This window comes from Dermacentor andersoni, chromosome 6, assembly GCF_023375885.2.
Source record: "Dermacentor andersoni chromosome 6, qqDerAnde1_hic_scaffold, whole genome shotgun sequence".
Taxonomy (NCBI): Eukaryota; Metazoa; Arthropoda; class Arachnida; order Ixodida; family Ixodidae; genus Dermacentor; species Dermacentor andersoni.
The window spans coordinates 39894304-39906807 of record NC_092819.1 but is presented as its reverse complement, the minus strand read 5'-3'; the positions used below and the strand labels follow the sequence as shown (position 1 = coordinate 39906807).

General features: G+C 44.0%; 1 protein-coding gene across 3 annotated transcripts in view; it reads left to right on the top strand.

Annotated features, from left to right (window-relative positions):
- LOC126521935 (uncharacterized) overlaps positions 1 to 10740 on the top strand; it is a 30348-nt gene extending 19608 nt beyond the window's left edge. For all 3 annotated transcript variants that reach the window (XM_050170681.3, XM_050170680.3, XM_055066185.2), the window contains 2 exons: positions 7617 to 8402; positions 9393 to 10740. In XM_050170681.3, the coding sequence (XP_050026638.2) occupies positions 7617 to 8402; positions 9393 to 9913 (1307 nt within the window). In that variant the 3' untranslated portion in view covers positions 9914 to 10740. The remainder of the gene's footprint in view (positions 1 to 7616; positions 8403 to 9392) is intronic.
- The last annotated feature ends 1764 nt before the right edge of the window (positions 10741 to 12504 follow it).

The window sequence follows — 12504 nt, the reverse complement described above, 5'->3', positions numbered from 1 at the left end:
CCATGTTCTTTTGTGTGTGTAAATCGAGTACGTGTTCTTCTTTTTCTTTTTTTAAATCTCTATCTTTTTCTGTAAGTGCTTCTCATTTTTATCTTTCCCTATCCCCTCACCTATTACCCAGTGCAGGGTAGCAAACTGGATATTTATTTTCCAATTACCCTCCACACCTTTCGCATTTTATTACTGAACGACAAAATGTCCCACGGAATTCTATGGCCCAACACGAGGTCACGTGCTCGAATCGCAGCTGCGGCTACCGTTTTCCGATGGAAGCGCAGCATAAAAAATTAAAATTAAGCCTGTTTCATTCGGTGTGCCTGGCGCCCGTTCAAGAACCGACGGTCGTCAATACTTACCTGTTGTCTTCCACGTTCCACGCGATGAATCAAGCAATACTGTCATACATCTTAACAGCAAGGTGATATGTTGGCATGAAATGACCTAGTTGGAATTGAGACCACGTGCATTCACCGACTAAAGACCGGATTGCACGTTCTGAATGTTGTAGTGCTATAAGAAGCTCTTGTTTACTTTCTGTCTCCTGAAGTCATCGTACTCACGTTTACAGCGAATTACTAATGACGCGTGCCTTGCGAATCGAACGCAACAAAGAGGAAAATGGCACATGCTTGCCTGATCGTGCGCATAATAACGTTTTTTTTTGTTTGTTTTTGTAATGTACCCAATGTGCTGATTGCGTCGCTCACTGGTGGGCTGCGAATTGCATAACGTAAAACATACTCGGCCGCTGCACCTGACGCACGACGATGTTCCCCGTCCGCGTCATTTTTAAGTTGATGTAGTTATTGCTTCTATCAGCCATGCGACGTGTATTCGAACTGCATTTAGGCTTCGGAACCGTGCGCAAGCCACCGCGCATCGCCAGTGATTACGGGTAGTAGGAAGACTATCTCTTTTCTTTTAACTTGAAATGAGAGTGCCTTCTGGACACTTTGTTAGAAATGGTCCCCGTGCAGAAGTAATGTACCCGCCGTGGTAGTCGCTATGGCGTTCTACTGCTGCAGCACGAGGTCGAGGGCTCGTTTCCCCTACGCGGAGGCCACCTTTCAAAAACGACCATTCACTTGGTTTTAGCTGCACATCACAGAACCTTAGGTTGTAAAAATTATTCTGGAGTCCTCCACTACGGCTTCCCTCATAACCCGCAGTGCTGTTTCGGGACCCCGCAATTAAGGGATGTGATAATTATAGCAATACTAGTTATAGTTACCTCTTGTTCAATAAGTAGGCTGCATTGCAGAAAAAAAAGAAGCATAATGCCTGTTACTACACTCCTGCATATAACATGCCAACGATTTCCAACGGGGGTAACTGCATAATCAAGAGTAACAATCACCTTCCTATTTTCTTCAATAAAAAATATTGTTTCCAACCTCAGAATCTTTTGCAAATCTTTCTTTTTTACATTTGCAGTGTAGCTCGGCTTAAGACATGAAAGCGTGAGATCCCCTGCTGATGATGATGGCCTCATATTATGGCTCATACCCACACTGGGGGATTGGCCAAGAATCTCGTTCTGAAGTGATTGCCTATTCTTTTGAAGTGCTACTTATTCGATGAGAAAAAAATATAACAAAGAAAGATAAGGAAACCTACAAAAACTAATAAATTACAAAAGAACAATAAAAAAGTTATTCGTTTTGTTGATTGTATGTAACCGCAGACGGCATTAAACACGTCCTTGTGGCTGACCCCTATAATTGACGCACGGAAAGATAGTATGATTTCTGATGATAATATTAACCCTAATTTAGCAAGCGGAAGTTCTAGACGTCTTAACAATTTGTATCGCCGACACAGCAAAAAGTAGGAATCTAATCATTTTATTTCTTGGCAGTATGGACACAGAGGCGATAGCGTCATATACCAGTCCTGTGTAAATATAGCTTTAATTGAGGGACACGGCAGCGTAATCTCGTGATCACTATTTCTGATTGTCTTTATGGGCGCCACTGGATTTTCCACGCAAATTTTAGGTGCTGATATTCTGTCCATGTTGTTATTAATTCATTGACATCTCTATGAATTGCATATTTTCTATATCTATTTGCTGTTATGCGCACCTCTACTGGAATAACCGAAATTATCAGTCCACTCAGGAATGCTCGTGCTAATGAGTCTGCCATTTAATTTGAATGTAAGCCACAGTGGTCAGGTACCCATAATAGTTTTATAGAATTCAACTGTGGAGGAACTAATGTTAGAAACGTCCTTAGAGTTGCCGAATTGGATGAAGCTGTAAGCGAAGTACAGACCGAAAGGGAATCTGTTATAATAACCGCACTTATTGAGTTTGAAAGGAGTTTCCGAAGCACTAAAATCACTGCTAAAAGTTCGGCTTCAAAAACGGGTGTGAAATCTGGCAGTCTCAAGGAGAATGACCAGCCAAGCGGAAGCGAGAAAATGCCTACGCCCGCCTTTTTGTTGTTCACTGAAGCGTCTGTAGCTATTATGTTATTTGTTTGTACGTGCTCTAAGTAATCTTGCAACAAGTTATTTAAAAAAAGTGGCTATGCCTCAGGGATTCTTCTTTCTCCTCGTATCGATATTGTTCGCTACGACAGCAAGATTGGAAGATTTGCGATAGAGACACGTATGACTGACACCACATGGATTAAGCGATTCACAAAGAGAATGAAGTCATAGTACAGCATTACAGTCTAACCTCGCTTCATTGATTGTTTCTATAGAGGCCCATGCAATCTTGCATTGTGTTACATAATCAGATCTCATATATATATATATATATATATATATATATATATATATATATATATATATGTAAACGAGAAGAAAGGGGGTTAACCGAGGGACCCGATATTTATTAGTCATATAATGAGAAGCCAACAAACACTGACGCCAAGGACAACATAGGGGAAATTGCATGTGCTTAATAAATGAAATAAAGTAACGATAAATTAATAGAAATTAAAGTGGATGAAAAAAGAACTTGCCGCAGGGGGGAACCGAGCCCGCAACCTTCGCATGTCGCGTGCGATGCTCTACCAATTGAGCTACCGCGGCGGCGTTTCCCCATCCACTTTCTTGGGTATTTATGTGTACTAGTAGAACCCTGGGAGTGTTAGCCAGCGCCCCCACTCACAGACCTTGGCGGCGGACGTGGAACGTCTTTTTTGCCGCAGGCGTCACGAGAACGTGATCTTTTCGGGTGAAGGCAACTGGTCAATAAACCCACATATGCTACCTGAAGGCATCAATGTTGCCGGATTCGAGACCCTCGTTATGTAATAAACGAGAAGAAAGGGGGTTAACCGAGGGACCCGATATTTATTAGTCATATAATGAGAAGCCAACAAACACTGACACCAAGGACGACATAGGGGAAATTGCATGTGCTTAATAAATGAAATAAAGTAACGATAAATTAATAGAAATTAAAGGGGATGAAAAAACGGATGTGGATGGGGAAACGCCGCCGCGGTAGCTCAATTGGTAGAGCATCGCACGCGACATGCGAAGCAACGTTACTAGACTAGCTCCAGTTTTAAAACTCGGCGCCGTTGCGCGGAACCGCCACCCGCCCGCGCCTTCGTGGCGCTGCAGTCGCGCCCGGCTTCACTTCCTTACTAGCCAGCTACGCGGGCGGGCCGGACTAAGCACGCGGTACAGCGTTGGTGTAGTCTGTGGTTCGTTGTTGACAGCGAATTTCAGCAAGCATGTCATCCGTGTCATCCTTCGCCGAGTTTCTTAAGAATATCAGCAGACGATGCCGACGTGCTGCGTACCTGGCTGCATAGGCCGCTATCGGAACGATGTCGACAGTTCGGCGCACGACTTTTTCTGTGCTCCCGGCAATGCGACGCTTCGCTCGGCGTGAAACAGAGCGATTCCTCGTACCGACCGGGAACTCACTGCGAAATCAACGGCATGCGCTCGTGTCACTGCTCCCGCGTTCGTCGTCGTCTTCCACAGCTGGCTGTGTGGCCGTTCATCTTTCCAGCGTAGAATTTCACTTCACTTCTGTCGTCGTAATGGGGCGGCCGCGTTTACGGGGGTATGAGCCATTGCTTAAGGGAGTATGAGCCACTCATGCTCATACGTAATGGAAAGATTTAATTTTCAAGAAATTTAATTTCGAAGTATCACAAGCGGCAAATCGCAGGCGAAGGCTGCTAACCACTCTGCCGAGCAAACTCGAATCATCGAATGCAAGCGACAACTGCGGACATACCGTCAGTGACGTCGTTCTCTCTCGCAGCCGATTGTGTGTGTAACCTCATAACTGAGAAATACTTTAATGAACCCTCGGGATTAACCCAGTGATAAACACAGGGGCCGCACGTTTCAGCTTCGCTGATTAAGCGTCTTCATGAAATAAAAAATCCGACTTTTTGTTGTGTGTGTGTGGCTTGTGTGTACAAAGACCAACCTCATCTTTATTTTTGTAGCGCTTCTTTGGCGTGGTGAGATGCTTCGGTGGGGATGAAGATCATCCTACAATCACGCACTTTGGCCAGATATTCAGGCTCGTGAGCCTAAACTGCGCGAAACGTTAAGACGACAGGAAGAAACGACATTTAGAAACGCAGCTTCTGCGTTTCGCTGTATGCGTTTCTTCGTTTCGTGCAGTTTACCCTTCTTTCAGTATTAACGAACTGGCGCGATAAATCTTGTTGCTGTAGGTGGATACCGCTTTCTCGTGGTATCACTAATTCGGACAAGGGAGAACGCCAGCGAGCGTGAAACACGCGCAAACTGCCCGTCCGCACGAGCTCAAGGCTGTGACGAGGCGTCTGCAGTGGAGCCCGATGGAACAGCGTTGCCCTCTGGCGGCTGTCACAGAAGTGGCGACAGCGGCTGTAAGCGCGCGGGCGGGGAGTTTTACAACTGAAGCTAGTCTAGTAACGTTGATGCGAAGGTTGTGGGTTCGGTTCCCACCTGCGGCAAGTTGTTTTTTCATCCACTTTAATTTCTATTAATTTATCGTTACTTTATTTCATTTATTAAGCACATGCAATTTCCCCTATGTTGTCCTTGGTGTCAGTGTTTGTTGGCTTCTCATTATATGACTAATAAATATCGGGTCCCTTGGTTAACCCCCTTTCTTCTCGTTTATTACATAACGAGGGTCTCGAATCCGGCAACATTGATGCCTTCAGGTAGCATATGTGGGTTTATTGACTAGTTGCCTTCACCCAAAAAGATCACGTTCTCGTGACGCCTGCGGAAGACGTTCCACGTCCGCCGCCAAGGTCTGTGAGTGGGGGCGTTGGCTTACACTCCCAGGGTTCTACTAGTACACATAAATACCCAAGAAAGTGGATGGGGAAACGCCGCCGCGGTAGCTAAATTGGTAGAGCATCGCACGCGACATGCGAAGGTTGTGGGTTCGGTTCCCACCTGCGGCAAGTTCTTTTTTCATCCACTTTAATTTCCAGTAATTTATCGTTTCTTTATTTAATTTATTAAGCACAAGTAATTTCCCCTATGTTGTCCTTGCTGTCAGTGTTTGTTGGCTTCTCATTATATGGCTATATATATATATATATATATATATATATATATATATATGCTGTTACTGGTAAAACCATTTTCAATTTTTAGACGGGGAAGCATATAAAATGTTATCGAATAACTAGAGATGCGACTTTTTTTCGTGAGAGGTGACGTGTTGTCGAAATCCCAGTGGTGTCACCGGCCTGGCGCGATATCCAAGTGTGAAGCTGCCCACAACGTTCGGCACCTATATAATATGCGAATACCAAGAGAAAGATTTCTGCTTATTTTCCTAATTACTGAAAGCGAGATTCCTCGAAGACATGCATAATCAACACTTTCCTAGTTCATTTGAACATTAGACATGCAAGGATTAAGTTTAATATCAGACCAGTGTGCGCTCTCAGGACTACAAAAAGCAGCAGTTTATAAAAGTGAAGCTAAAGAAAGCGAAAGAACCTACAGGAGGCAAATTAGCGACACGGTAACACGTTGCCGGAATTAGAAAAGGCTGTAAATAGATTCTGGCAACGATCAAGTTTCACAGAAACAACGGATAACACAGGAACCGGGCAGATGACATCGATAAACTTGTCCAAGGAACACATTCAAAATATAGCCTTTTGGGACACGCGCAAGCACTTTCAAGGATACAAAAGAAACGAATACGCACAACAATGTTCAAATGACAGTCGCAGCGTAAGAATAGAATGGAGAGTCGGGAGCTTATAGCAGGCGGATGGTTTGAGACCGTTGTTTGTGATAAACGTCAGAACGACTCCCGCAACCAATAATTTATGGACGAGGTCTGCGCTCACAATCCCACGGTTTTCCTGAAAGGCATTAATAAATGAAGCAAGCTTGCATGCGCCATTTCATTTTACTGTTTCTTCGCTCAGCCCTCCAAACTACAATAGCATCCACGGTGAAAGCTTTGTTAACAATCGGGAAATATGCCAATATATAGTACGCGCAGTTTTATTATTTTTTTCTCCGTCTTATTAGTCCTGTTCACGCTACGCTTACACCATTATTACGCTGTTATAACGAAACGTATTTTGCCTGGGCGGGTAACAAAGAAGTTATTTTAGCGAATCCCCTTTTTTTATTTGTTTCGCGTTGGTACACCTTCCCGTTACGGCTATAAAACTCTCATACAATTGTTTTTTGCATGGCATTCGCTAAATCATTAGATTAGCTTAATAAACGTAACACTTAATTAGAGAAACAGCAGTGTAGGGCACTAAATGCTTCCTATGAACTAATTATTTCAAACATATCTCACAGTCTACCAATAATATATTTATTGACATAAAACATTTGCTTGCTTTCCTAAATATAGCGACCTATATATGCTCTTAATGACAATGCTGGAAATATAAAAGACTGTTCCGTAAAACGCTAAACAAAGCAACAATAATAAAATTAAATAGGAGAGCTAGGTTTTAAAACAACTTTATGCTACCAACACTATTTGTTCTTCCCTGCAAGATTTTTTAATCTTTTGATAGGCTCCGCCGAATCGCGATTTCCTTGAAAAGTTCTTCTTAGAAGGGACAAAGAAAGAAGACCGAAAGTCTGGGATTTGCTTTTCATTTTTTTTTTGCGTTGAGGCCTAGAGAACATGAAGCTACCTGGAGATACGTGTCCCTGCGTCATATTTCACAATTCTTTTATCTGCCTCCCCACTTGATTTCTCAAGTGTCGAATAGTCCGTGGTTATTCCAAGAAAATAAGATCTTTAATCACGGGAATAATTTTTTCCTGTTTTGATAACATCATAAATGCTGACCCTAACGCTGACGCTTAGGTGACGAATAACTTTATTACGACGATGCGCAAAAAGAAAGCGAGCTGTCTAACTTGGATTCACTGAAGGTCTCACCATATCCTTTCACTCAGGATTTAAGATCGTGGATAAAGAAGCAACATACTTCTGGCCTGCTTTCTTAATGAATGAATGAATGAATCAATCAATCAATCAATCAATCAATCGGTTGTTTGATCGATCACTCAAGACATAGCAGGTGAAAAGAAAATCGAAAATCCGACGGACGTTAAGGGAGATCCGTCCGCCGTCAACTTGTGCTCTATATTTGCCCCCTTCTGAAGTAATCTCGCTTTAATTTTTCCCGCAGGCGTGCAGGTCATGGACAGGTCCTCTCTCAATTTCTTCTGGCACTGGTTCCTCCCGATCTGCCTATTCTTCTTTGTGCCACACGTTATCGTGTGCACGATCTCTTTCGTGGTCACCTACGGGTCATCCACGGGAGACGCATTTGAGCGGGGATTGCTACCCTTCTGGTACGACGCCTGGACACTACATGGTGTCGGCACACCACAGACTTGGGTCTTCCTCGCGTTGTTCGCAGCTTACAGTGGTCTCTCCCTTCTGGTTCTTCCCGGAAAAATATACTACGGGCCACCAACGTTAACGGGCCACCGACCTGTCTACCGCAACTCTGGCTTCACGTACTACGTGATAAGCATGGCCTTGGCCGCATTCATTCTTCTCGTTCAAGATGCGCGTGCCTGGTCCATTTACAGGAACCTGCCTGGAGTGGCTGTTGCCCTCACGATAATCGGCTACGTCGTTACGTTGCTCATATACATCAAAGGCAAACTTTGGCCGTCTCCGGGAGAGTACGGTTCGACTGGGAGTGTGGTGTTTGACATCTACTGGGGCCTGGAGCTCTACCCGCGCATAGGAGACCGCTTCGACGTGAAGCAGTGGACCAACTGTCGCTTTGGCATGATGATGTGGCAGCTTCTGGTGCTGGTCAGCTGGAAGGCTCAAGTGGAGACGACGGGCTGGAATTGGCCCATGGCAACCACAGCTTTGTTGCAGACAATCTACATCGCCAAGTTCTTTTGGTGGGAAGACGGATACATGCAGACCATCGACATCATCGTAGACAGAGCAGGTACGCCGAAAACGTTTAACATTGCTTGGCGGGTGTTTCTTCCTCCGCGCGATAATCCGGCTGATAACGTACTAAGCGTGCAGTATCATCGAGTACAAACGATACCTTCTTTAAATGATCTGTCTTCAGTTTATGAGTTGTTGGCATGAATGGCAAACATTTCTCCGTAGACGTCTCATGCTTCCACAGCAATTTGCAGTACGATGATCCTCTTCACAACTCTGATGACACACCTGCAGTGGGGGCGAAGTAGATTTGGCGTTGCACTGCAATGCCCGAGGGCGCGGCATCGGATCCCAGCCGTGGCGGCCGCGTTTGCAAAATGCAAGAATGCCCGTTAACGTGCATTTGGTGCACGCTAATGAACCCCAGGTGGTCAAGATTATTCTAGAGCCCCCTTACTACGGCGTGCCTCGCAATCATATTGCGGTTTTGGCACCTTAAACCCCAAAATTATTATTATTCACAACTGGCAATGAAAAGCAAAGTGAACCTCGTTTAGTTCAAAAAACAGCCACAATCTGCATATCATTGTGAACGCATTGTTTTCCTTTAGAGGCATTGTTCTTCATCGACATTGTCATGAGCGATAACGATTACGTACCCGGTCGTAAAATTTACGGGAGCTCCTGACCAGTGGACGCCACATTCTCTTTAACGCAAATTTCCTAGTTTCCTTATATATTTTTAATTTTTATTTACCACTATTTGCGAAAGCAATAACTTAGAACGTCGAGAAGCCACATCATGTGCCGGGAAGCCGAGCGACGCCACTGGGTTTTAGCTTGCTCACAATCTTATATCTTGCCATGGCAAACATCATATCCCAATTATTATAAATATAAACATCTACAACCTATAATCTTTAGAAAACCGCTAGCTACACAGCAGTTACATTCTTCATACAACCGTTCTCTACAAGTCATGGATGTATCGCGTTACGTAGATGTCGACTACGCTTGACTCCGCAAAATTTTTTTGTCATTACAGGTTACTACATCTGCTGGGGCTGCATCTGCTTTCTGAGCCTGATGTACCCTCTAACGAGTCTCTACATGGTCGAGAACAGCCCCGAGTCCGGCCCTGTCGGGGCAACGCTCACGTTCCTGATAGGCGTCGCCATGATAGGCCTCAACTACTGGACAGACTATCAGAGGCAGGTGGTACGGGCGACGCAGGGAAAGTGCACCATCTGGGGATCTTCACCGAAACTGATCAAGGCGTCTTACCGGGACGCGACGGGAAAACAGAGGACCAACCTGCTTCTCGCTTCGGGATTCTGGTCGCTGAGCCGCCACATGAACTACGTGTTCGAGATTCTCGCCGCTTTGTGCTGGAGTCTCCCATCCGGAGCCTCAAGCCTCGTGCCCTATGTGTACGTGATCTACCTCTGCGGTTTGCTCCTGCACCGAAGCTACAGGGACGAGGAAAAGTGCTCCAAGAAGTACGGAGAGTACTGGAAGCAGTACTGCAGTTTAGTCAAGTGCCAATTTATACCGTATTTATTTTAAATGCGCGTTAAGATGAAGAGCAGCAAGGACAAGTTTCTACGGTTGTGTGTGAATAAAGTGTGACATTTTATAGTCGTTGCGTATGCAGTTGTCGAAACAGACTACCCGGCATGAAGTGCGGCAACGATTTACGAAGTGTTGATGGCATTGCTTCCCCATGGACGCAGTCACAACTGCCAGTGCTTTTGTTACGATGCGCATTGAGAATACATCATAAGTTTACTTGAATTGGCAAAGTTGTGATTTATCAATTACCGATACATTTTGAAGAAATTACGTCTTTGAGAGGCTCAACCATTACGACTGGTTGCCACAAAGTATTGTTAAAGTGGGCACTAAATAGGGGCATTCAATCGAGCTAGACTGGATGTTTCCTATGTTGGAAACTGTGCACATTCGTTTCATGGAAAAGAACGGGACATTGGCGGAGAACAAGATGGCCACAAATAATTCGTCTTTATTTCTATCTCAAACTGCAGTACCATTCATTTAGGCGTGAAGCCACTGAGTTTGCGTATATTTTTTTTCGTATTTTGGTCTTATCTTGCATAAGTAGCTTGCAAATGCCCTCAAGTTTCCGTTCGTTTCAAAAGTCAAAGTGAATGGCTTGAATTAATGAAGGTTTTGCTACCTCTGACTAAAGGTGACTGCAATAGATGTTGTAATGTGTAAATTATGCTGAAAGTTCACGTTTGCCTCATGCCCAGTGTTATATCTTGGTTTCCTTCTTTTTTTTTTGCATGCCAAGCTTCCGCTTTAGTTCAAGCTTTCCTCCACAATTATTTTTTAAGTGTAGTGTACAACAATAAACTAATTTTATTTTCCAATTAGAATGTACTATCAACATAAATTAAACACGTACAAGTCAGAAACGACAAGAAAATGATTGTTGCACTTACAGGTCCACCTGCGTTCTTACCTGTCGAATAAATATATAGGCTCCAAAACGGATGATGTCCGTGCTTACATCAGAATTCAAAACCGGCAAAGGAGTGATTGCTCGTCACAGTCCCATGTAATCACGCGTAACAGGTGTTCTGATCAGCTTTGAAAGTTGAAATTTACCCAAGGCTATACTCTACGTCGGTCTACTAGTTGTTTTGTGAAGGTGCATAACAGTGGAGCTATTTAAATATATTGGAAGTGTTCCCGAGTTTCTACCAGACGCAGCAGTACAGTGATGGCCGTCATGGCGACTTCGCTGTTGACACAATGCTTGATTAAACACATTCAAAATCTACTGCGAATATCTCCATAGCCGCACGCCGTGCGTTGCTTTTATAATCTGCCTGAAGAGTGTGCCAAGTACGATACTCCGGTCTGCAGCAGACGCAGTTGCAAATCGGATGCACAATAGCGCAGAAATAATCAATCTTCCCGTTTTGCGCAGTGAAGTCCGTCTGTTCCTGAGACAGACGTCCTGTTGTCTCAGCAAAAATACCTGGTTTGATCAGCAATCTAAGAACTCGGAGTTATACCTTATAGACCCGTGTATAAGCTTATCAATTCCGTCAAATCTGAGAGAAAACAGAAAATTAGAGACATCCGTGCACCGCCTGCGGCTTGGTACTGCAGTTACGAGACACTTTTATACAGGATAAAACGTGCCTCTAGTCTGCAGTGTTCTTGTGACAATCCAGACGAAAATGTGCATAATTTACTCCTCGAGTGCACTAAATACGATCCACAACGAAGACGAGCAAATTTCTTGCTTTTAAACAGAAGGCCATTCACTCCAAAAAAGATACTTGGTCGATGGCCAACTGCGGGGATTCAGAAAAGAGCACTTCTTGCTTTGGAAAAGTTTTCCGAGGATATCAACATTTTTGGGAAATATTCAATTTCAGTTTATCTTAATTAACTAAATGAGTGATATAAATCTTGTCCTGGGTTCCAAATTGATTTATGAGGTGGTCGTAGTTTACACGCACACGCAATGTGTAACTACTCGTGTGCAGTGCTTGCAGTGTGATTACATGTGTTCTGTGCTTCTTTGGCTATTCAAAATATTTGACTATATATACGCGTATGTGTACTGAACTCATGCACAAAACTGCGATTGATGTACTGTTGGACTGTGCAGTTCTTTAGTCTTGTGCCGTTCTACTGAGTGCCATATTTTCTTACATTATTCTCTCTTTTTGCAAATATCTGTTTCCTTTGCTAAGCGACAAGAAGAAGCTGGTGCCGCCATAAAGACGCCAACCTCTGCCATTATTAAAAAGAAATCGGTACGCCAGGAACTGTTTTCAGAACTGTTGTCAAAACGCTGTTGAGACAGCAAGCGATGCTGCACCAGGTCACTGTTTTAAAATATTTCCAAGTCAAACTAATCTTCATTATGAAAAAGGTGGCCTTGTTCAGGTGAGACACAGGTGGTCTAATATTGTTTTCGAGTCGCCTTGCTGTCTTGCTTTTGCAATCATCGTTTCAGACTAAACAAGTTTTCGTACAAAACTCGATCGGGCACTGGGAGGGGCAGGGCCGCTGTTGGGTGGAGACCTCAGTCCAGCATCCAGTACAACCTTAGCTTTCTATAGCACAATCTCAGGTACATTCTTAGTTCTCTGTAGGCCTTCCTTGATTCAGGA